Genomic DNA, 25,270 nt, shown 5'->3' on the forward strand with positions numbered 1-25,270 from the left:
GTCCTCGCCTTCAGAGGGCTAGACGCCTCGCCTTCAGAGGACTACATGTCCTCACCTTTAGAGGGCTGCATGCCCTCGCCTTCAATGGGTGACACGTCCTCGACTTCAGAGGATTGCATGCCCTCGCCTTTCAAGGGTTGTGCGTCCTCACTTTCAGTGGGCTCCACATCCGCACCTTAAGAGAATTCAAGGTCTTTTGTCCTTAATGCTTAACCGAGACTTGTGCTCCCGGGTAAGGGGCCAGTAGTTTCCTTTTATCAGTTCTTGGGTCACCCCTTGATCCTGGAGGAGGGCCAACTGTGAGAGCACAACCAGAAGAGGAGGCTATCACGCAGCTACTATGCATACTGGGGCAAGATTTCACTCGAGCCGTTGCAAAAAGGTGAGTGTGGATCATGCGCACCAACATGACCACTCTTACACAGATATGTATGATGTTGCTACTTAGCAACATTCTGTCCAGCGACCACAATGCCGATCTCCCTCTGCGGATGTATCAATTGGTTTATGCCATCATGACAAAGGTAAGTATGTGCGTTGCTCAACTAGTCTTTGATGCCATCTATTGTTTGCAGGGATCGCGCCCACAAGACACCCAGTGAACCCGAAGAAGTCCAACAGGGCCCTGGGGTTCTAGCTCGGATTACGGGCCTCTGTCGGTTCTATGGAGTGATCACCACTCCGATCTCCCCCTGCTAAAGTGTCAACTGGTTTATGCCATCATGACATAGGTAAGTATGCATGTGCCTCAATTGATTTCTGATGCCATCTACTATTTTCAGGGATCACTCCTACAAGACACTCAGTGGGCCCAGAGAAGTCTAACAGGGTCCTGGGGTTTCCAGCTCTGATTACAAGCCTCCGTCAGTTCTACGGATTGCCCGCCGCCCCCAGTAAGGTCATCAGGCCCCTATTAACAGGGCTTTCATTGAGAAGTATTGCGCCCCCAGGCAGGGGCAGAGCGAGGCATCACAGTAGCGGGCAATAGACACACCGCCACCACCTCCAGAGTTCACCTCAGCTCATCCACAAAAAGGCTAGAGAGTTGGCTATGACACATGTCCGACCAGCAGGCGACCAAGTCCAAAGCCAAAGGTAAGCAAAAATAGTAGGCCCGTGGCCGACAAGTCATCACGCGTTTGGCTCAAGACGTTAAAAAAGCGCTACTAGGAGGAAACCTAGAATTGACTACGAAGAAGCTCCCCGCGAAGTGGTCCAGGAAGGGCACCATTGAAGAGGGTTCTAGTGTGGCCCCAAAAGCCGACACAGGCTTTGATAAACACCGATTCCAGAGCGTGGAACATCAGTACCATTTTGAGGCCATCAAGGGATGGTCATTCCTCAGACAGAGACAAGGGTAGCTGAGGGATGATCAATTTTCGCACTTCCTTGGAGGAGGCGGAGCCATACAACCGGGATCGCCGAACTTGTGATTTATTCTTCATTACTACTTTCAGTTATTTTGTTATTTCCCTTGTGATCTGACATTATCTGCTTCCAATTATTATTTTCATTGTGATTGAACTGAACATGCAGTTATCTGTCGCATTGTGAGTAATTTATCGCTTTGGGCATATGGTCGTACTTACTTTACGATGATTTTTCCGAAACGCAAAAAATGTGTAGGTCTTGTGCACTTTTGTTTGCACGCCTTTTTAAAAAAAGATGTGATCTCGGGCATCAACCATGTCCAGGTTACAAGCTGTTTTTGATCTTTTGAAAAAAAAAAAGAAAGAAAAAAACAAAAACAAACAAGAACAAAAAATATATCTTTCGGCTGAAAAGCCAGCACGCTTTTGAAAAGAAATAACTTCCAGCTTTTCTTTGAAAATAAATTCACTGATCATAACACCAGTTTTTGGTGGAAAAAAAATGTGTATGCACCCAAAATGGACTCAGATGAATGCATGAATTGATAAAAGAACATGTTTTGGAAACACTGGGTTGACTTAAATAGGGAAAACGAATCTTGAGCCCTAGTGTCACATGACCATAAAAACTTGATGCTTGAGTGTCCACATGGGTGCATGCATGACTAGTTTTGCATAAAATTTCCAAATCATCATTGTTCCATATGTGTCATGGAAATAATGTGAGACATTCCTTTATCCCTGATCAAAGATCGGAAGAAAGAAAAAGAAAAAAATTCCCAATCAAAGATCGGAAGAAAGCAAAAGAAGAAAATTCTCAATCAAAGATTGGAAGAATGCAAAAAAGAAAGAAAAATTCCCGATCAAAGATCGAAAGAAAACAAAAGAAATATACAAAAAGGTCTTTGGACCAGACAATATCTGAACAATATAGAATTGTCACAAGCAAACAAGAAAAGAAAGGAAACCACGACTTGAAGTGGTTCTCTCCCTTTGATCGCCAACCAAAATCCTGTGCACTGGCGACTTTCTCGCCCCGCACTAAACAAAAACAGAGAAGGAAAAGGACCAAACACTTAGAGCCAAATTTCCCACCAAGAACACTATTCCCAAAAAAATCCTATTGATCCATGATCATGCATGTAATCTTTGATTTGATAGGAAATGATTTGCAAAATCAAGTTATGACATATCTATGGTTCAGAATTAGGATAAAACACTTACCTGTGTGAGATTGATACACTTTGAGGGATTTTCTTCTATTTTATTGGACCCAGTGTTTCCCCTAAATGGTCATTTAGAAATGAAACGCTAGCATCCAATATCTCATTTGTGGTTAAGAGAAAATTTCATCAGCATACTCTCCTTCCCCAATGGACACATTATTTTTCACCAAAAATTATATGTCGCTCTGATCAATTAGAGGTTTTGTTTCTTTACTAAAGCATGTTTGCATTTTAGTGAAAGAACACTGAGACTATTTTAGTCTCACCAAATCAAGAACTACATAGGTTTGAGTTCCTAATCACAAATTGAGGATACGTAGGAGCAAAAGCCCCACTTTTACCGACCACCCCACCTTTTGCTATCGTGACCTATGAGTCCGGTGGTACACAGAGACACCCAATGGTTATCCATGCACACTTTTTGATATCGTGACCTGTGAGTCCGGTGGCACGTAGACACACCCGATGGTTATCCGTGCACACTTTTTGCTATCGTGACCTGTGAGTCTGGTGGCACGCGGAGACACTTGATGGTTATCCGTGCACACTTTTTGCTATCCTGTGACCCGAGAGTCCGATGGCACGCGGAGACACCTTATGGTTATCCGCACCTTTTGTCAGCTAGAGGCAAGCGAGCCCGTTGACACTCAAAGACCAATGTGGTCATCTGCACCCTTCTCGGAGATGTCAGCGTCTTCCGGCCGAGACCGCAAAAATGTCTCAATTCTTCTATCGTGACCTGTGAGTCCGATGGCACGCAGAGACACCAAATGGTTATCCGTGCACACTTTTTGCTATCGTGACCTGTGAGTCCGATGGCACGCGGAGACACCTGATGGTTATCCGCGCACACTTTTTGCTATCCTGTGACCCGAGAGTCCGATGGCACGCGGAGACACCTTATGGTTATTCGCACCTTTTGTCAGCTAAAGACAAGCGAGCCCGTTGACACCCAGAGACCAATGTGGTCACCTGCACCCTTCCCGGAGATATAAGCGTCTTCCGGTCGAGACCGCGAAAAAGTCTCGTTTCTACCGTCAGACTCAAGGGTCCGGTAGCATGCAGATACTAACGTCGCCATCTACACCTTTCCCAAAGATGTCAGTGCCTTTCGGCCGAGACCGCGAAAAAGTCTCGTTTCTACTGTCAGACTCAAGGGTCCGGTAGCACGCAGAAACTAACGTCATCATCTGCACCTTTCCCGAAGATGTCAGCGTCTTCCGGCCGAGACCGCGAAAAAGTCTCATTTCTACCGTCAAACTCAAGGGCCCGGTAGCACGCTGAGACTAACGTCATCATCTGCACCTTTCCCGAAGATGTCAGCGTCTTCCGGCCGAGACCGCGAAAAAGTCTCGTTTCTACCGTCAGACTCAAGGGTCCGATAGCACGCAGAGACTAACGTCGTCATCTGCACCTTTCCCGGAGATGTCAGTGTCTTCCGACCAAGATCACGAAAAGGTCTCGTTTCTACCATCAGACTCAAGGGTCCGGTAGCACGCAGAGACTAACGTAGTCATTTACACCTTTTCCAGAGATGTCACCGTCTTTCGGCCGTGACCGCGAAAAAGTATCCTTTCTACTGTCAGACTCAAGGGTCTGGTAGCTCGCAGAGACTAACGTCGTCATCTGCACCTTTCCTGGAGATGTCAGCGTCTTCCGGCCGAGACCGCGAAAATTTCTCGTTTCTTCCCTCAGACTCAAGGGTCCGGTAGCACACAAAGACTAACGTTGTCATCTGCACCTTTCTCAGAGATATCAGCGTCCTCCGGCCGAGACTGCGAAAATGTCTCATTTCTACCATTAGACTTAAGGGTCCGATAGCACGCAGAAACTAACGTCGTCATTTGCACCTTTCCCGGAGATGTTAGTGTCTTCCGGCCGAGACTGCGAAAAAGTCTCGTTTCTACCGTCAAACTCAAGGGTTTGGTAGCATGCAGAAACTAACATTGTCATCTGCACCTTTCCCGGAGATGTCAGTGTATTTCGACTGAGACCGCGAAAATGTCTCGTTTCTATCGTCAGACTCAAGGATCCGGTAGCATGCAGAGACTAACGTCGTCATCTACACCTTTCCCAGAGATGTCAGCGTCTTCGGGCCGAGACTATGAAAAGTCTCGTTTCTACCATCAAACTCAAGGGTCTGGTAGCACGCAGAGACTAATGTCGTCATTTGTACCTTTCCCGGATATGTCAGCATCTTTCGACCGAGACCACGAAAAAGTCTTGTTTCTACCGTCAGACTCAAGGGTCCGATAGCACACAGAGACCAACGTTGTCATCTGCACCTTTCCCGGAGATGTCAGCGTCTTCTGGCCGAGACTATGAAAAAGTCTCGTTTCTACCGTCAAACTCAAGGGTCTGGTAGCACGCAGAGACTAACGTCGTCATTTGTACCTTTCTCGGAGATGTCAGCATCTTCCGACCGAGACCACGAAAAAGTCTCATTTCTACCGTCAGACTCAAGGGTCCGATAGCACGTAGAGACCAACGTGGTCATCTGCACCTTTCCCGGAGATGTCGGCGTCATCCGGTCGAGACCGCGAAGAAGTCTCGTTTCTATCGTCAGACTCAAGGGTCTGGTAGCATGTGGAGATACTTCGTGGTTAACGACACCTTTGTCAGCCAGAGGCGAACAAGTTCGATGATAACTGGATGATGATGGTCGAGTGAGGTTCAGCTCAAACGAAATTAGTGTCTTATCTTTACTTCCCTTTTATCTCCAATAAAAAATAAGTAAAGAGGGGCAACTGTCATACCCTAATTTCGTCGGGAGACACTTGCGATCGGCTTTTGAACCTTGTTTATTCCCTTCAGGACCCTCAAAACAAGCATTGTTGCGTAATCCATAAAGTTTCGCAACATTCCAAAAGTCAAAACAAGCATTGTTGCATAATCCATAAAGTTTCGCAGCATTCTGGAAGTCAAAACAAGCATTTTTGCATAATCCGTAAAGTTTCACAACATTCCGGAAGTCAAAACAAGCATTGTTGCGTAATCCGTAAAGTTTCACAACATTCTGAAAGGAAAAGCAAGCATCGTTGCATAATCTATAAATTTTCGCAATGTTTAGGAAGAAAAACACCCATCTCCGTGGAACCCGTAAAGTTTCGAGAGGTTTCGGAAAGAAATCGGCAGAAAAACACAAAGAGGGTGTATTTAGTGAAATGGGGTGCAGATAGAAATTTTCTAAACTGGGCTCTTCTAGAGGATTATGTACCTTTTCTTTCTTCCTAGCTAAGCAAACTCCACGTTTTGTTGAAAAATGGTTTCCGGGGCTTCCGTAATGCTTCCGTAAAATTTTCGAAAACCTTGGGTAAGCATATTTCACTTAATATTGGAGAAAGGGAAGAGAAAAAAGAGGAAAATCAAGTCCTATATGCTTTCGGGACTTCCGTAATGCTTCCGTAAAAATTTGAAATCCTTGGGTAAACATATTTCACTTAATATTGGTGAAAGGCAAGAGAAAAAAGTGGAAAATCAAGTCCTATATGCTTCCGAGACATCCGTAATGCTTTCGTAAAATTTCTGATAACCTTGGGCAATCCTATTTCACTTAATATTGTGAAAGGGAATAGAAAAAAAGAGGAAAATCAAGTTCTATATGCTTTTGTAACTTTTCTGTAAATTACTAAAAAAGGGGTGAAGTTATCAAGATGGGGTGCAAATAGAAATTTCCAAATTTTAGAATCTAGGCCCTTCCAGAACATTTTGGATGCTGGGTTGCTTAAGGAGGAAGCAACCTAGCTCACCCGACGAGCTAACCTCCTCCCCATTTTTCTATAAATAGGCCAGGGGGGCTTTCCAAAGGGTCCCTGACCCCTATGCTATGCATTTTAGCTATTTTAGGTGAAAAACGTGTTTCCGTGAAGAAAATCCAAGCTGAGGTGCTTTCGTAACACTTGCGAGACGTTTCCGTGAGCAAATCCATGAAAATTTTCCGCCGTTCTTCGTATGTTCTTCGTTCTTCAACCGGTAAGTTTTCGAATCCGAGAGTTTCAATTCATTTCTTGTTTTGTTGGCTTTCATCTTCATTTCGTTCACTTTTGGTTTTCTTTTTTCTTCCATTTTTAATGAGCTTTAACCGATCGTTTAAGCCGTTATGTCGTCTAATAAATGATAAAAATGAATTTCAACTGATCATTTACGTTGTAATCTCGTTTAATCACTGTTAAAGCAAAATCTAACCGATCGTTCACACTGTAACCTCAGTTAAAGCAAAAAAAGCAAAATATCTTGATAAAAAATAATAAAATAATCAAAAAAATCAATCATACATTTTTCTATGAAAGTTTCCTTGAATGAATTTACTAATAACCAAAGTGAAGCTAAGGCTAAAATCAACTCTTAAATCAAGCTTTGTCCGCAAAAATCACTAAAAACCGTTTTAAGGTCCAATGCCTTAAACGATCTTCTTTGCTTTTATTGGTTAACATGGACCGTTCAAAAGCATAAAATCAACACGTAACTTCACCGCTTTTGCAAGAACTACATAGGTCTGAGTTCCTCATCACAAATTGAGGATACGTAGGAGCGAGGGAAACACCCTTGTCGACCACAAAAAGATAAAAAAAATACAAAAAGGTCTATAAAAACATAAAAAAGGGAAAATAAAACAAATTGAAGACATGATATTGCACATTTGATTAAAGGTTGTCGTCCTTTGTGACGAACGCGTGGGGTGCTAATACCTTCCTCGTGCGTAAAAATAACTCCCGAACCTTTTCACGGTTAAAGTTCGTAGACCACACGTTCCGAGTTTTCAATGTTTTCCTCCAATAAACGTTGGTGGCGACTCCGTGCGCCTTCCTCACTTGGAAGACGCACCCGTGAGTCCCGCGTTGCCCTCCCGCCGAAGGGTAGGTTGCGACAGTGGAGAAGGGTTTGCTATCCTAACCATCATGGCACATGAGTCAATCAAAATGAATGGTAGGGTCATCAACATTAGTCATGCCCCTCTTTCTCTCAATTCTCGCTTCCTTCCATTCTTTAGTCTCATTTTTCAATTTTCAATTTTCATTGTAACAGGAAGGTTCTAAGAGAAGCAGCTAATGGCGGACGAGAAGCAGAACGCGTCAAGCTCAAATTGGAAATTAAAGTCGAGGAGGTTTTTTCTTTTTTGCCTCTTCAATAGGATTTCTATTAGTTTTCTCAGTTTTCGTCTCATCGTGATTTTGTTTTTATACTAGCTTTCTGATTATGACAAAGAAGGTTCTATTTTGCATGTTCATGGAAGCTTAGGCCAAAGCCAATTACTTACTTTGCCTCTTTATGTTTAATCCGTTTAGTAATACGGGTTGCTTTCAATTTGTAGTTGTCATTCTCTTTATATTAAGTTGTGATCCCATATTGTTATGATGCTAAAAGTTCTCATAATTTGGTTGTATATGTGATAGGGAAAGCTCATTGAGATTCACTTCAGTGAAACTGGAAAAATCTCCTGTGCTAATATTCAAACATGTAAGTTTTATTTTGCTTAATGGTTGAAACCATGTGTCCTTGTTCCCACCAAAAGTTTGCAACTAATCAGAATGTTAAATGTTTGCATCTCTGTGTTGAAACTATGTGATTCTCCTGGCATGACCATAAATAGTTTTGCTTGAAAAGGTAAACATTCTTCCTCAAAGTTAATTTTTTTGCATCATACATCCAAAAAGCTTAAACATTAATGTTCTGTGTTCTTGTCTATTTGATTTTCTATTTGATTGTTTCTTTGAATTATAATTTAGGAAAGCTAAACCTACAAAATGTAGAACACTATAATTATCTGAGGCAGAGAAATTGTTATTCAATTAGTGGTGTTAATGATGCAGACGAATTTTGCACAGTCATGGTACACTATCTTTGTAGTTTAAAGATGATCTGCCTTCATGGAACACATCAACATATTAACTATGGGTTCGTGCTCTTGAACATATTATTGAACACATCAACATATCAACACATTTTCATACATCTCAATTACAATCAATTCATCTTTTCATTCTCTTTTATCTTGCTTCCTCTCTCTATACTTAAAACCCCATAATTTCAACAATAACAATATAAAGTAGGCTCTTTATCAATATGGTATCATTACACTATCCATTTGATATCTTATTATTTAGAGTCTCTATGATTTTGATGACTCGTAGAATATTTCTTGGATATGAAAATCCATTTATTATTCATTTTGTTTAATAGTTTTCTTCTCTTTTGACATTCCTGGTAGCAGGTGATTGAAGATATGGAGTTTGTAACTCATCAAAGTTGATTCTGCATGCTTTCCTTCAGTTTTTCTTGATACAGTTGTTTGTGAAAGTGATAAATTGCATTTACACCACTTGTAAGATAGTGATTTTATTCCAAAGTCTGTATTGGTAGAATGTAGGTTCAATACCTTGAATGATTTGGAAATAGATGTTTATAATGATTTTTTTCTTTCCAAATATCTTAAGAAGGTCTTGCAAGCCTTACGAAGGTTAAAAGGTAACAGTGATAGAAAGCCAAAAATGTCTACTGAGACTAAGATTGTATTTGACCAGCTAACTGAGGATGCTATGAAGCTGATGGAGAATGGTGAATACAGTTAAGTTATTCCCTTTGTGCTTTGTAGATATTAGGCATGGTTCAAACACATAATCATTTAGATAGCTTGATGACACCTTTTATGTTTTACAAGTTGTTTTGCTTCATTTTTTTTAAAATTGCACATTTGTACATGATGCTTAATTTTGGTTCTTTTACATTTTTTTTCCAGATGTTTATCATGAAATGCAAGAGGTTTTTGATCGTGAAGCAGGTCAGTGTTATAAATGTATGCACAATGCTTTATTATATTTGTATTATGTTTTATTGTTTTGTTTACATCTTTAGTTCATGTTTTGTCATCAGAGTATCATTATTTGTTCTAATATGTTGTTTGGTTTTCTAACATAATTGGATTTAATTATTTTTTTTACTAATTTAATTCTGTTCAACTTATGTTCCTCTGAAAGCTAAATATCTGCCTATGCACACGGTTGATTTCAGGAATATATTCAAGATGGCATTGACTGGGCTAAAGTTGAATTTGAAGACAACAAAGTGATACACTATGCTAAAAAAAGAAGAAGATTCAAACAAAATGGAAATAGTGAAGATAAGTTTTCTAATGCCTTGTTATTTCCTTTGAAGCTAAATTTATAGTTTTCCTCACATCAATAGGTTTGTGATTGCTATCAAAAAGATAAGCAGGATCTAGAAGCTGTCTACTGCCATAATTCTTCAGATGAATTCCTTGAGGTAAGTGGGCCTGCTAATGGTTCTTTTAGGCTTGTTAGTGATATTTCTAGTTGTTGTGTTATTATCTGTAGAAGTACTATCACACGGTTCCCCCTGACTCCTTTTCTGCATAATCTCTAGTGTGCTTGTTAATTGAATGATTTCAGTGGGAAAATGTTAGTTACTTAGTTAAGCCTTGGTAGGATGTGTAGTGCTTATATACTCAATGAAATTTTTGTCATGTCTTCCATGTAGACATTATGCAGTGCAAAAGAATCACAAGTTTGGATTTTCAAAGGGAAATATATGATTACTTTTCATACATCGGTTTTAATAAGCACTATTTATTCTTAAGCTTGATTGAAAATTCCTGTTAGTCTAATTGATGACTTTTTGGTAAACTTGTGACGAATTGGTAATATAGATGTTAGATGTAGCATATGTCATACATGCATGCATCACATGTTTATATTAGATTTAGCACATGTAGAATTAGTCTTTCAGTATTTTATGTTTTTGATTAATTACCTTTATCACTGCATAATTAGATTTAGCACATGCAACTTATAAGCACCGAAGAAATATGTAGAAATACTGATGGAATTCAATGCAGGTTACTCAACATTTAACATTGATGTTGAGGTAAACACCAATGTAGAAATATGCAATTTCTAAGACGGTGCTGACATCAACACCATCTTAGAAAGTACATATTTCTACATCGGTCCTTACCTCAGCACCGATGTTAAAACATACATTTTCTACATCGTTTACGAAGGAAAAACCGACTTAGAAGATGCAATTTCTACATCGGTGGTCGGGATAACACCGATTTAAAAAATGAGTCCTTCCACAACAGGCGTGACATTTGCAACGATGTAGATAACACACTTTCTAAGTCGTTTATGACATCAGCAACGTCTTCAATAAATACTTTTCAAAGACGGTTGGTTTAGGACTGATGTAGAAAAAATTGTATTTCTACATCGGTCGATATTGGACCGATGTCAAAACGTTACACTTATAGCGACGTCGTATTCTACATCGGTTGACCACCGATGTAGAATGTTGTTTTCGACCGATGTAAAAAGCGCGCTTTGTAGTAGTGACAAAAGATAAGGACGAGGTTCTACAATAGGATTGTTTTTTAATTGATGGTAATCTTTTGTTTAATTGTGATTTTCTTCTTCTTTTAGAGAATATATGCCTGTGCCGATATGTTAGCTTGTTGGATAAGCAGCCTCAGAAATATTAAGAAGGGGGGGTTGAATTAAGATTTCGTTGACTATTCCTAATTGAAATTTCCCTTTCTTAATTATTCCCTAGATTCAATTATTTCTTTGTTAACAAGTTACTGAAATAATAAATGAAGGAAAATAACTTGTGGAAATGTGAAGACAACAGAAAGTAAAAGAGATAAGGGAAGAGAGAATGCAAAATCGGATTTATCCTGGTTCGGCCACAACTCGTGCCTACATCCAATCCCCAAGCAACCCGCTTGAGATTTCCACTATCCTTGTAAAATCCTTTACAAGCAATGAACCACAAAGGAATCCCCTCCTTTGTGTTCAGTGATTACAACCAAGAAGTTATGCCCACTTCTTGCGATGAACTCAAAAGCGGTTAGTCTTTTGAGTCCAGTGATAACAACCAAGAAGTTGTACCCACTTCTTGCAATGAACCCAAAAGCGGTTAGTCTTTTGGATCCAGTGATCAACCAAGAAGCAAATCCGCTTCTTGCAATTAACCCAAAAGTCGTTAGTCTTTTAAGTCCAGTGTTTAACCAAGAAGACCTTTTCTTGAAAAACAGTCACCAAGAGTAAGTCTCTTGAAAAGCTTTTTGTAAGAATGGAGGAGAGGAAGAAAATAGAATAGCACAAGTTTTTGCCCAATGAACTTTTCTTGACAAAGCAAGTATTGAACAAAAACTTTTAGAAAGATGTTGAGAATGATTCAGTAATAAGTATGTTTTGAAATTCGTGCCATGGTCACATATTTATAGCCATTTGATGGCTCTTGAAGAAACCAGGTTAAAAGTTATGACTTTCGGCAATTTCTTCAAAACTAGTCACTTTAAAAGTTGTGACTCTCTTGAAAACTAGTCACTTAAAAGTTGTGACTCTCTTTGAAAACTAGTCACTTAAAAGTTGTGACTCTTGGCAAATTCTTTAAAAACTAGTCACTTTAAAAATCGTGACTCTTGGTAATTTATTTTTCAAAACCAGTCACTGGTAATTGATTACCATTATAGTGTAATCGTTTAGACATCAACAGATGTGACTCTTCATGTTTAGATTTGAAAACCAACGTTTAGAAACACTGGTAATCAATTACAAATGTCGTGTAATCGATTACACAAGTTTGAAAATGTTTTATCATAAGTTGTGACTCTTGAAATTTGAAATCCAACGTTCAAAAATAGTGGTAATCGATTACATGCCCATGGTAATCGATTACTACTTTGTAAAACAGTTATAAAATTGTTTGGGCTTTTGGTAATCGATTACCAGAGAGTAAAAACTCTAGTAAAAGATTTTTCTTTGAAAATTTCTTTTGGACAAATTGTGTTATTCAATCTTTTCTTTGAAAAAATATTTTTATACTTATCTTGATGCTTTTCTTGAAGTTCTTGCATTTCTTGAGTCTTCTCTTGAATCTTTACTTGAATCTTGATTCTTGATTGAATGACTCTTTGATTCTTGAAACTTGCTTGAATCTTGATTCTTGTCTTGAGTTTTTGGCATCATCAAAATAAGCTTGAAAGCTTTGCTTCCACATAGCTAACTTTGGAGTTTCTTCTCAATCTTTTATTTGGTGGGATTCGGTTCCTGGCTATTGTTCTGAGGATTTTTTACGTAATTGTATAGGGCTTCCGAGTTTGAGTTTTCGTTGATTTGTATGGGTTTGGTCCCCCATGTTGTTGTTTTTGTTCTTTCTTATTTAAAAGTATTATTGTCTTGGTGGGCTGCAAATTACTACATGAAAAATGCCTTATACCTACAAACACCTTTACCTACACACATAAATTAGTGTAGGTAAAATTTAAAAATACTTTATTACCTACCATTGTTTAATGTAGGTTTAATTCAAAAACTTGTACTTACAGTTTTTAGTATAGGTAAATGTTGATAAAATATAAAAGTACTTTTTACCTACAACTATGTAGTGTAGGTAAAACCTTACAAAAACTTATACCTACAACGTAAAATAAAAAAGATTTTTACTTACAAATGGATGGATAATGTAGTTAAATTAATGAAATTTTAAAATATTACTAGTATTTAATTTGAATTTATTCTTATTTTAATTTTTCACAAATTAGGGTGGTTCTAATTCTAACTATAATTTAATAAAATAGACTTAGTTCATCTCATTCTAATTCAAACTATAATTTAATAAATAATAGAGTTACTCTATCCATTCTAATTCTATTGTATAATCTTGATTCTATAATTTAGAATGGAACAGAGAAAGGAACAAGTGTCTCAAAAAGAGGGAGAGAAAGGAACCGAGAGAATTGTGGAAATGGAAGGTGGTGGCGATATCTTCCTCGACTCGACTCGGATTCAGTGGTTGTTAAATATACTCATTCTTCTCCTCTCTCAATTCACATCTCTTTCTTTCTCTCTACCTTAAGGTTTTCTCATTCCTATCTTCTACAAATTTGATTTTTATTTTTAGGTCATTTCATTTGTTTTTTACTTCGATTTCTATGGAAGAATTTTTTCTTCGGAATAAATTTTAGGTTCTAAATTGATATTCTATTGAGCTTTCATTCTGTGTGGACTCTAGTTGCTAACAAATGCATTAAGTATGATTGAAGGTTTGGGAAGAAGTTGTCTGAGATTGCAAAAATACATATAGCTTCGATACAGTTTTCATGAGATAGATTTGCAATGGTTAGAAGCGCATTTCCCTGATGATAAACAAGGAGATCGTTTGTTTCCTTACCAAGACCTCAACAATTTTGTTTCTCCAGAGTAGGGAAAGTTGGTGGCTGATTTGCATTACTAAGTTTCTCTTAGTCTTGTGTCGTTTTGTGTTGGCTAGGATCTTATTACACATGCAAATGAAATAAATGGAAAAAAGGCAATCCAGGTGTATATGCTTGTGATTCCTTTGAAAACAGCTTAAGTTTTGAAGAGGATACTTCATTTTGGGAAAAGTATTTCTGAACCTGTTTGTTAATTAGATTGGATTGGACTGCCTCCTATAACGGCTTCATGTTTTTTACATTTTGAATATGCAACTCATTTGGGGACATTTTTGAAAAAGGATTTAGAGTTGTACCTATATTAGGTATGTATCACATATTGTACCCAACATTGACTCTTAGGTATTGTTTGGCTGAGATGATGCCATGGTGAAAAGAAAATAGAAATTAGAGGCAGAGGTCCGAGAAACCAAGAAATAAAAATAATAGTGAAGAAATTGAAGGGAACACAAAGTCTTCATGTTCTCAACTTCTCGTAAAAAAGGACTTAATAAGGGGTAATATTAATCTATCTATTCATCCTATTTCTGGCCTGGTTCTATCCAATTACATGGTGGCTCTAGCTTTTATCAATTACAGGGTCTAAAACCCCACACGTGGTATGAAGTGAAGATATCATATCTAGCTTCTGTATGTATAATCATGTCATCCTTTAGTTCTTTATAGGGTATCTTTTCCTCTGGAAACTGACATACACTAACTAAAAAAATACCAGATACCTGCTAGCTTTTCCATACAACTAAAGAGAAACAAGTCAGATGTGGTGCTGAACAATAACAGGAGATTGTTCAACACCGAAAAGCTAATTTTTAAGACCAATAGCAATCAGGTCCAATATTAGTATGAAGTCTATATGTGCTCTTGTTATGTTTTGTTCTTAGTTCTTACATTGTTGACTGAAATCAAGCCTGGAACACACAAAATTTAATGATATTTTGGTTAACATCATAATTAATGTTATTTTGGTTAATGATATTGGTGTTGCAGGCCTCGAACACACAAAATTTATCAGAGCTAAGTCTTAATGGCCCTGTTGGACAAGTTTATGCACTTGTTGTGAATAATGATATGCTCTTTGCTGGTACATAGGTAAATATTTTCTTTTCCTTTGACAATGTTTTGTTTTATATAGAGTCATGCTTTATTTTTTGATGCAGTAGTCCTAATTTCAATGTTGATTATGCTTAGGACCTATTAGATGAGATGATAAAGTGCATTTTCATCTGTGTTTACATGGATCAGACTTTACTGATTACTAGCTAATTACTAGCACTAATTACTAGCTAATAAAACAACTCAGATTAGTCTTTTAGGCAATGTGATTGGCCAAGAAGATTTGTCTTATGCTTAGGTGGGCTTGAGGTGTGACAAAATGGTATTGAAGCTGTCATCACCTGGATATGTGGGATATTCCAGATTACTGGTGGATATCTTGGATTAGGCTATAGGCCATTGATTGTGTCTAAGGAGGACTTATTGGGGATTTGTTTCGGAGAGACTGTGATGATCTGTTTAAACTCTTCAGGTATTAACTATTAAGTCAGCTGGTCTCCTTTAAACTCCTAAACAATAAATTAATTTATAATGTCTTGTGAAATATTTTTGTTAAACTGGACCAAACATGTTTCAAAGCCATTTTCCCCTGGATAGTTGGTTCTATTTTAATATGATATTGTTTGTCGAGTTTGAAATGATGTTTTCTCAGAATTGTGTGGAATCAATTCATAACTCTGCTATTAATGATCCAGCTACTACTCTTTTGAATGTTTTCTTAGAATTGTGTTTGCTTCTAAATAAATTATTAATTTTTGTTTTAGTTTGTATTAATAGCATCATTATTTTAAAGTTACTTCTTTCTAGAAATTAAATTATACGCAAGGTAATTTCTTGCCTCAGAATTTAAGAAGGCTAATGTAAATTTTTGTTTCCACCATGGAAAAACGTTTAATTTGTATGCCTCTGGTCATGTATACAAATTTTCTCCCCCTCTCTATCCATAGATAAGCAATGACTGAAAATGAGTTTAAGGTGTCATTAATTGAGTTAAATTTCATGTCTAATTTGATCGAACAATATCTGAAATTGGTTTGAATTTCTACTTGCTTTGCAATAAAGTAAATTCCTCTTTAGTTGTGGTAGACTCTGTAAGGGGAATTGTACTATGGCTCTGTGTCATTTTTCTTGCTGCCATTAATTTTTCTTACAAATGTTTTTAAATGATGGGCAAATTCTACAGGAAATGTGTGGAAGATGTGTGGAAATTTATTTCACACACTCAAATTCTACAAAAATAAATACATGCCAAAATTTCTACTTGTTGTTTTTAAATGAATGTCACCTGCAATCTATGTAGGAGATGTGTGGAAGATGATGTTGGATGTTGTTAGATCAACTCTACAAGAAATGGCATACGCTATATTATTATGATGATGGTTCTCTTCTCTGTTCCATTTGGTTTGTTCTATTCTTGAAGTTCTAAGGAGTGCTGGTGCAAGCGCAGTGTCATGACTTATGTCTTGAAATTTTTTTTAATCTACTTTTTATTTGTTTAGTCTAAATAAAATATTATAACACGAGACTTATTTTAGGTGGTAGGGAGTAATGTTTTTATTAAAGAAGTTACGGAGGGAGTAATGTTTTTATTTGTGTAGTCTAAATAAAATATTATAAAGTGTTTTGCATTAATAATTTCTCCGCTGATTTGCTTTTATTCTAGTTTAATGTTTTTATTAATAGCAAATAAATTTATCTTTGCTGATTTACTTTTATTTTAGTTTAATGTGACGTAAACATCACCTAATAGCAAATAAATTTAATTTTAGTTTATCATGTACTAGTATAATTATACTTCTTTTGTAGGCAAACAAATGTTAAATTTTTTTTAAGATACCTGGAACCTTGCTAATTTAGCTTCTTTTTTGTGCAATTAAAATTGGAGTGTCCAATACCTGGAACCTTGCTACTGTTCATATTGAAGGGAAACAATTTTATTCATAGGGTATGTCGTGTTCCATGTCTCCATGAAGTGACATTCTGGTTTGAATTTTACAATGTTAAGTCTTTAAATGACTGCTTTTATGAGGCTAAAAGAATTTTGTATAACATTGTTTTTAATTAACTATGGCAAACTTAATTCATTATTTTCTCATGTTTGGTACATTACATCATATGCGCTAACATCTTGAATTTTCTTGTTCTGCTGCTTGTGTAGACAGCTATTTCTTTTGTTTATGTCATTCTCCCTAGCAGTTGAGGCACTTCATGCATTCATACAAGATGAATCAGAGCACAAGTAAGTTTGTACACACAATGACTGTTGTCTGTCAGTATGTTATTACTTACAAATTACAATTAAGTATTTTACATATCCAGCAACAAAGAGATAGACAATGATTTTTATAGTAAGAATTGAAATTTGTGTCTAATTTTTGTGGATGAGTTGAGTTCCATTTGATGCTTGCAAAGGTGATTGCTATTGGTGTCTTTAGTAATATGGTGCTATCCATATTTTGATGAAGGTCCAAGGCACAATTGAGTAAAAGCATGATACCAGTTGAGTTGATCATAGACATAAAAGTTCCTTGGCATTGTACCCAAGAGAAAGAAGTGAATTAAGGCTTATGGCTTAGGACTTACAAAATATTTTCTTCATAGTTCTGGACTTGAACTGGACCATTTCTCTATCGTAGTTGCTATGATTTTTTTATTATTGCAAACTTATCACTTGCCCATCTTTGGTTGTTCCTTCAAATAGCTTGCAAATTATGGGTTCTAGAATTCTATAATTTTCTATATGTTTCATTTTTCCAAGCTTATTTATGGAAGCTATGATGTGCCTCTTTTTCTATAGTTTTTTCTACTGACTTTTGAATCCGATAGGCTAGAAAATATTTACACTGCTGACAGGATTCACAAAACTGAAGATCCAGACTAAAGGTTCCTCTGCTAAAAAACAAGTCGTTACCACTATAACTTATCTTCATTCATGGAGCAAGATACAGGATGAGATTAAAGCTCGTCGTATATGTATGGTTGTTGAATCTTCAATATCAAGTTGTTTATTTCATTTATAGACTATTGTTGAATTCTAGTTAACCAATAGATTGGCTTTGTTTGTAAAGAGGCTCCTATCATACAATATTAGAAATTCTAAAATGCATTTCTATCCTTATAGAAACTTTCTCTTCTCTTTTCTATAGTTAGTTAAAATGCTTAACCAAATGTCTTAAAACATGTGTTCTTAATTGAAATCAGATTCCATATATTAGTTTTTCCTATTCAATCATGGATGAAATGCTTGGAATCTTTTATCATTGACCATTTAATAGTGGTGGAATTATTTCACTAGATAAAAGAGTTGGATAGAACCCTCTTCAGTCACCCTTTTTCTGACCATTAATTTGAACAAACAATAGGTGGAATGGTGTGGTGGTTCTGAAACCAAGAAGGAAATCCTTTCAAGGTTACATCAAAGAGAAGAAGCAGCAGTCAAGAGGGAAAGAACCATGGCATATGCCTTGTCTCATCAGGTAGGTTAATCTTAATCATGAGTAGTAGTCACATTACCATGTTTCACCTTGGTTCTAATGAAAATAATATGAATATCTTATGAAAAATAGTGGAGGGCCAGCTCTAGCCAAGGCCTAGGTAATTATGAACTTGGCAAAGCTAGTTGGAGTTGGAGCTGGAATGATCGTTGGATTGCTGCACTACCTGTTAGACAAGTGGCCTCAAATATCTTAAGAAGGGGGGGGGTTGAATTAAGATATTCCAAACTGTTTCCCCTAATTAAAGATTCTATTTCACTTTTTACTTAAGTTATGAATTCCCTTAATGACAATCTTCTTAAATATTAATTCAAATGAAACAATTTGAATATGAATATAAAGCAATAATAAATAAAGGAGATTAAGGGAAGAGAAAATGCAAACTCAGTTTTATACTGGTTCGGCCACACCCTTGTGCCTACGTCCAGTCCCCAAGCAACCCGCTTGAGAGTTCCACTATCTTGTAAATTCCTTTTACAAGTTCTAAACACACAAGGACAATCCTTCCTTTGCGTTTAGAGATCCTTTACAATAAGAGACTCACAGTCTCTTAATCCCTTAGAGAATGAGAAGAAGAAGAAGAACAAATCTCTCTAGAAAGAGATGGATTTTACAGATTGAGCACTCAAATAATTCCTTAATGAATTGCAATTGAATTGGCCAAGGAATTCTTAAGAGGATAAAATGAATTTTCTCTTTGAGAGGATAAACACTTTGTTGTTCTGAAAATCTCTAAGCAATTTCGTGTTTAAGTCACATATATATAGACCATTGGTGGTCATGAGTAAAGCCTTTGAAAAGTTGTGACTCTTGAAATTATTTTTCTGAAAATCCTGTCTGGTAATCGATTACAGTAATTGTGTAATCGATTACAACTTTTAAAATTTGAATTAAAACGTTTACTAACTGCTGGTAATCGATTACCAAAATTGTGTAATCGATTACACAGTCTAAAATTTCGAATTCAAATTTTTGTAGCTGTTATAAAACGTATTTGGCCACTGGTAATCGATTACATCCTCTGGTAATCGATTACCAGAGAGTAAAACCTTTGAGAAACACTTTTTAATATAAATCACTTGGCCAAACCTTTGCTAATTCAATTAGGAATTCCCTTCCTAATATTCTAGTGATCATCTTGATATTGTGACTTGTAATCTTGAAGTATTGTCTTGAATTTTAATCTTGAAAAGCCCATTTGCATCAATTGCAACACATCATCATGATCATCATCAAAACATCAAAGCCAATTGCATCTACAATCTCCCCCTTTTTGATGATGACAATACAATACCTGAAATCAAGATTCAAGCAAGCAACAAGCAATTGTATATAGATTAAAATGTGCATGCGTTTACTCCCCCTATATTTCGGAATACATGATCACTTGATTTCTAAGTTTGTTAAGCAACCTTTTCTCCCCCTTTGGTAACATCAAAAAGCCAAAGAACTCAGAAATCAACACAGATATAACAATGGAGTTGCAAGATATAAATATCAGAGTATTAAACACAATAAGCCAAACTCACAAACAAGAAATAATCAAACTAGAATTCAAATAACATAAAATGTCAACAACCACAAAATATCCAAGACTGAGAAAAAAAAAACAACAGATAAATAAGCAAAGTACTTAGCATAATAATGTAAATTCTAAGAAACTAAAAGCCAAAATACACGGCTTATAAAAAGACATATAGTCAGAAACTAAAATCTAAGAAGATGGAGGTGGTGGAGGAAGATCAAAACTCTGACGAATGTATCCGACATCCTCTTCAAGCTGTGTAAGGCGAATGTCCATACCGGCAAAGCGTGAATCTAACGAGTCGAAGCGGTCACCAACATAAGAACGAAGACCCCGTAATTCGGAGAGGACTTCATTCATGAGTGCGGAATCTTCACGTTGAGGGGGAGGTGAAGGAGTATGTTCATCTTGAGGAGGGAGTGCATCCTTCTTCAGCCATTGTCCATTCCGATCTTTACGATACCCAAAGGAGGTCACTGCACCAGCACCAATTGCAAAGGAACGCTTGACTTGAACAAAGGGTTCATCATCAAGCGGAATTTGAAAATGACGCAAAAACAGAGTAATCAAATGTGGATAAGGAAGAGGTGCATTGGCCCGTAATGCCTTATGCATTCGGTACCGAACCAAATGGGCCCAGTCGATCTGACGACCGGTAAGAAAGGCCCACATAAGAATCAAATCCTCCTCAGAGGCTTGTGCTAAATTTGAAGACCGAGGAAGCAAAATTCTAACAATGATATAATGCATGATGCGATTATCAAAAGTTAATGACCCGGCCAGCAATCTACCGGTCATTTCAGCTTGATCATTGCAGACCATGCGACGAGCATCATGACTTGAATAATCGAATTTCCAGTCATCAACAATGGTGCCCTCAAAAGGTGCACCTTGACTGGGTAAATGAGTCAAAGAAAAGAAAAGTGACTGATCAATGACCATAGAAGTACCATGCACCTCAGACATAATAATACCATCCTGAATTTTTAAATTGCAGTAGAAGACCTTAACAAGTTCAGGATAATACGGCAATTTTAATGACATGAAATCAACAAGACCAGAGTTTTGAAACACTTGATAGCAATCAAACGTTTCATCATTAAAGAACTCTACGTCTAGGTACTTAGGATCTAAGATTATTCTAGAAGAAAACTGAGAAAGGTACCGTAGACGTTGATCATCGGATGAAAACAGTGTTGATGATCTTGGAGATGACAAAGAAGGAGGAATAGGTGTTGTGGGTGCTCCGGATGGGCCGTGACGGCGATGGGCAGCAGCGGTAGCGGTGGAGGATGATCCCTTTCTCTTCTTTGATGGCTCTGCCATTTGATGAAGTTTTTCTGGATTTTGATCGGTGGAAGTGAAAGAGGGGTTAAAAAGAGGAAGATTGGGCTTTACGGGACCTGATTTGGTGAAGAATTGAGTGAGAATCGAAGGTTTGAAGTTCTAGGTATGGAGGAAAACGTGGAGGATGCTTTGGCTGCGCAACAGCTCTGATTTCGTGAGTATTTATAGAAGATGACGCATTGTAATCGATTACAGGTATTGGTAATCGATTACAGGCCCAATAAGCCTTCTGGTAATCGATTACAGGATGTTGTAATCGATTACAGGCTGCCTGTTCATGTGTAATCGATTACACTGGATGGTAATCGATTACCAGAGCCTATCCTAGGCTAGTTTCTTAAGAGAATATCTATATTTATGCTCAAATACATCCTATATGACTAATTTTCACTACTAATACACTAAATTCAATCATTCAATTATTATATACACAAGAAATCATAAATTCTATCATAAAAACAAGAATTCAAACAAGATCAAACAAAATAATCTACAATCAAAAGGTAAAAGTAAATCAACCAATCAATCAACCAATCAATCCCTATTTTTCTAAATCTCTTACATCTAAGAGACCTAATTCTCTTCTAATAGAGAAGAACACTTCCTTGGGGAGAGGTTTAGTGAAAATATCAGCAAGTTGATTCTTAGTATCAACAAATTCTAATACACAATCTCCCTTTAAGACATGATCTCTAAGAAAGTGGTGTCTAATCTCTATATGTTTAGTTCTTGAATGTTGAACTGGGTTTTTGGATAGATTTATGGCACTAGTATTATCACACTTAATAGGTATGCGATCAAGAATGATGCCATAGTCAGATAATTGTTGCTTCATCCATAAAATTTGTGCACAACAACTACCGGCAGAGATATACTCCGCTTCAGCAGTAGATAAAGCAACACTGTTTTGTTTCTTACTATGCCATGAGACAAGAGCCGATCCAATAAATTGACAAGTTCCACTTGTACTTTTTCTATCAGTTTTAGATCCGGCAAAATCAGAATCAGAATATCCTATTAAGTTACATGTTGAATTCTTAGGATACCATAAACCTAAATTGATTGTTCCTAATAGATATCTCATGATTCTCTTTACTGCACTTAAATGTGATTGTTTGGGGTTGGATTGAAACCTAGCACACATGCATACACTAAACATAATATCAGGTCTACTAGAAGATAAATAAAGAAGAGATCCGATCATACCTCGATATTGTTTTATGTCTATAGACTGACCAGATTCATCTTTATCTAAGTAACAATTAGTGCTCATTGGTGTAGACATGTGTTTTGCACTATCCATCCCAAATCTTTTGATCAATTCCTTGCAGTATTTGGATTGATTGATGAATATACCTTCTTGAGTTTGCTTGATTTGTAATCCCAGAAAGTACTTTAGTTCTCCCATCATTGACATTTCAAATTCACTTTGCATATCAAGGGAAAACTCCTTGCACAATGAATCATTAGTGGATCCAAAAATTATATCATCAACATATATTTGAACCAACAAAATATCATTATGCTTTCTCTTTATGAACAATGTGGTATCCACTTTACCTCTGGAGAAATCTTTTTCTAGAAGAAAATTGCTTAATCGTTCATACCATGCCCTAGGGGCTTGTTTCAAACCATAAAGAGCCTTTTGTAATTTATAAACATGGTTTGGTTTATCAGGAATTTCAAAACCAGGGGGTTGTTCAACATATACCTCTTCTTGAATTAAGCCATTTAGAAAGGCACTCTTAACATCCATTTGATAAAGTTTAAAATTCATTATGGATGCATATGCCAATAGCATTCTAATGGCTTCTAATCTTGCAACAGGAGCATATGTTTCTTCATAGTCTATTCCTTCTTCTTGATTGTACCCTTTTGCTACTAACCTGGCTTTATTTCTAATAATTATACCATGTTCATCTAATTTATTTCTAAAAACCCATTTTGTACCTATGATAGGATAATTTTCAGGTTTTTTCTACTAATTTCCACACATTATTTCTTTCAAATTGGTTTAATTTTTCTTGCATGGCAATGATCCAATTATCATCTATTATGGCTTCTTTTATATTTTTAGGTTCAATCATGGATACAAAAGCCATATTATTGCATAAATCTTTAAGAGAGTGTCTAGTTGTTACCCCTTTTGAGATATCACCAATAATGTTGTCAAGGGGATGATCTCTTGAAGTTTTCCATTCTCTTGGGAGTGCATCATTGGATTTGCCTTCTTCTGGAGGATCTTCATTGTTTCCTTTGTCATTTCCTTTGGAATCTTGTTCATGAATGTTCATATGTTCTAAAGAATCTGCAATGTCATCTAGCATATTCTTTGTTGACAATATAGCATTAGATTCATCAAAGGTAACATGAATGGATTCCTCTATATTCATAGTTCTCTTATTATATATTCTATATGCTTTGCTTTGTAATGAATATCCAAGAAAAATGCCTTCATCAGATTTTGCATCGAATTTTCCTAGATTATCTTTACCATTATTAAGTACAAAGCACTTGCAACCAAAAACATGTAGATGAGAAATATTAGGTTTTCTACCATTAAATAACTCATATGGGGTTTTCTTTAAAATAGGTCTTATCAAGGCTCTATTCATGATGTAACATGCAGTATTGACAGCTTCAGCCCAAAAATACTTTGGAAGAGAAGTATAATTTAATAAAGTTCTTGCAATTTCTTCCAATGACCTATTTTTCCTCTCAACAACTCCATTTTGTTGAGGGGTTCTTGGTGCAGAAAAATTATGTTCAATACCATGTTCATCACAAAATAATTCAAAATCTTTATTTTTAAATTCACCTCCATGATCACTTCTAATGGATGCAATCTTGAGATTTTTCTTGTTTTGTATGACTTTAGCAAGTTTCCTAAATGCTCGGAATGAATCACTTTTATGTGTAATAAATAATGTCCAAGTATATCTAGAGAAATCATCAACTATAACTAAAGCATAGTAATTTCCTCCAAAACTCATGGTTCTAGATGGACCAAATAGATCCATATGCAATAACTGTAATGGTCGAGTGGTTGAAACAACATTTTTAGATTTGAATGAGACTCTTGTTTGTTTGCCCTTTTGACATGCATCGCATAGTTTATCTTTTTCAAATTTCAATTTAGGCAAACCAACTACTAAATCTTTTGAAATTAATTTATTTAAGTGATTCATGTTTATGTGAGCAATTCTTTTATGCCATAACCATGGATCATCATCTTTACTAAGAAAGCAATGATTGTTTTCTTGTTTTATGCTTAAGTCTATCATGTAAACATTATTGACTCTATGTCCTACATGCTTTATATTAATGTCATGCTTATGTTCTATAAGACATTTCTGAGAATCAAATGATACTAGATAGCCTTTGTCACATAGTTGACTAACGCTAAGCAGGCTGTGCTTAAGGCCTTCAACAAGTAGAACATTTTCAATGGAGTTTGAAGAATTTGTACCTATTTTACCCACTCCAAGAATTCTACCTTTGTTGTTGTCACCATATGTTACATGCCCGCTTTTCTTTGGAGATATATGTGTAAAATTTGATGCATCTCCAGTCATATGTTTTGAGCATCCGCTATCTATGTACCACTTCTTTCTCAAAGATACCTGCATAATCAAGTTTTTGACTTAGGTACCCAAATTTTATTGGGTCCTTGCATGTTAGTATAAACTGAGGATCCTTTTGGGACCCATATCATTTTAATGTTACTGTAATTTTTCTTGAAGTAGCAAGTTGATATGCCATGTCCTCTTCTTCCACAGTAAAAACAAGTGATAGAATTAGAATTACATTTTTGTGTGGAAGTGGAAAAGTTTTTATGAACCTTTTGTAGTTTTTCAGATTTATACCCTAGTCCATTTTTATTAGACACATATCTTTGTTTACTTAATATAACATCTAAATTATTTCTACTATATGAAAATTTTGCAAGTGAATTTTTTAACTCTTTAATTTCTTTTACATATTTATCACAACAACTACAAGAATCTGTTATTTTCTTGTCA

At 36.5% G+C, this 25,270-nt stretch overlaps 1 protein-coding gene and 1 long non-coding RNA gene across 2 annotated transcripts; both read left to right on the forward strand.

The window, feature by feature from the left end:
- Positions 1-13,328: 13,328 nt before the first annotated feature.
- Positions 13,329-16,717, forward strand: LOC112998090 (uncharacterized). Its single transcript, XR_005886869.1, has 3 exons — positions 13,329-13,472; positions 14,817-14,918; positions 16,183-16,717. It is a non-coding gene; the product is annotated as an uncharacterized lncRNA (long non-coding RNA).
- A 388-nt stretch (positions 16,718-17,105) lies between these two features.
- LOC106794737 (protein IQ-DOMAIN 1) lies at positions 17,106-18,559 on the forward strand (the record flags this gene model as incomplete). Its single annotated transcript, XM_041006162.1, has 4 exons — positions 17,106-17,121; positions 17,736-17,860; positions 18,245-18,358; positions 18,449-18,559. Coding segments are annotated over exons 1-4 (366 nt in total), but the record flags the coding sequence as incomplete, so codon positions are not given.
- Positions 18,560-25,270: the final 6,711 nt, after the last annotated feature.

This window comes from Glycine max, chromosome 10, assembly GCF_000004515.6.
Source record: "Glycine max cultivar Williams 82 chromosome 10, Glycine_max_v4.0, whole genome shotgun sequence".
Taxonomy (NCBI): Eukaryota; Viridiplantae; Streptophyta; class Magnoliopsida; order Fabales; family Fabaceae; genus Glycine; species Glycine max.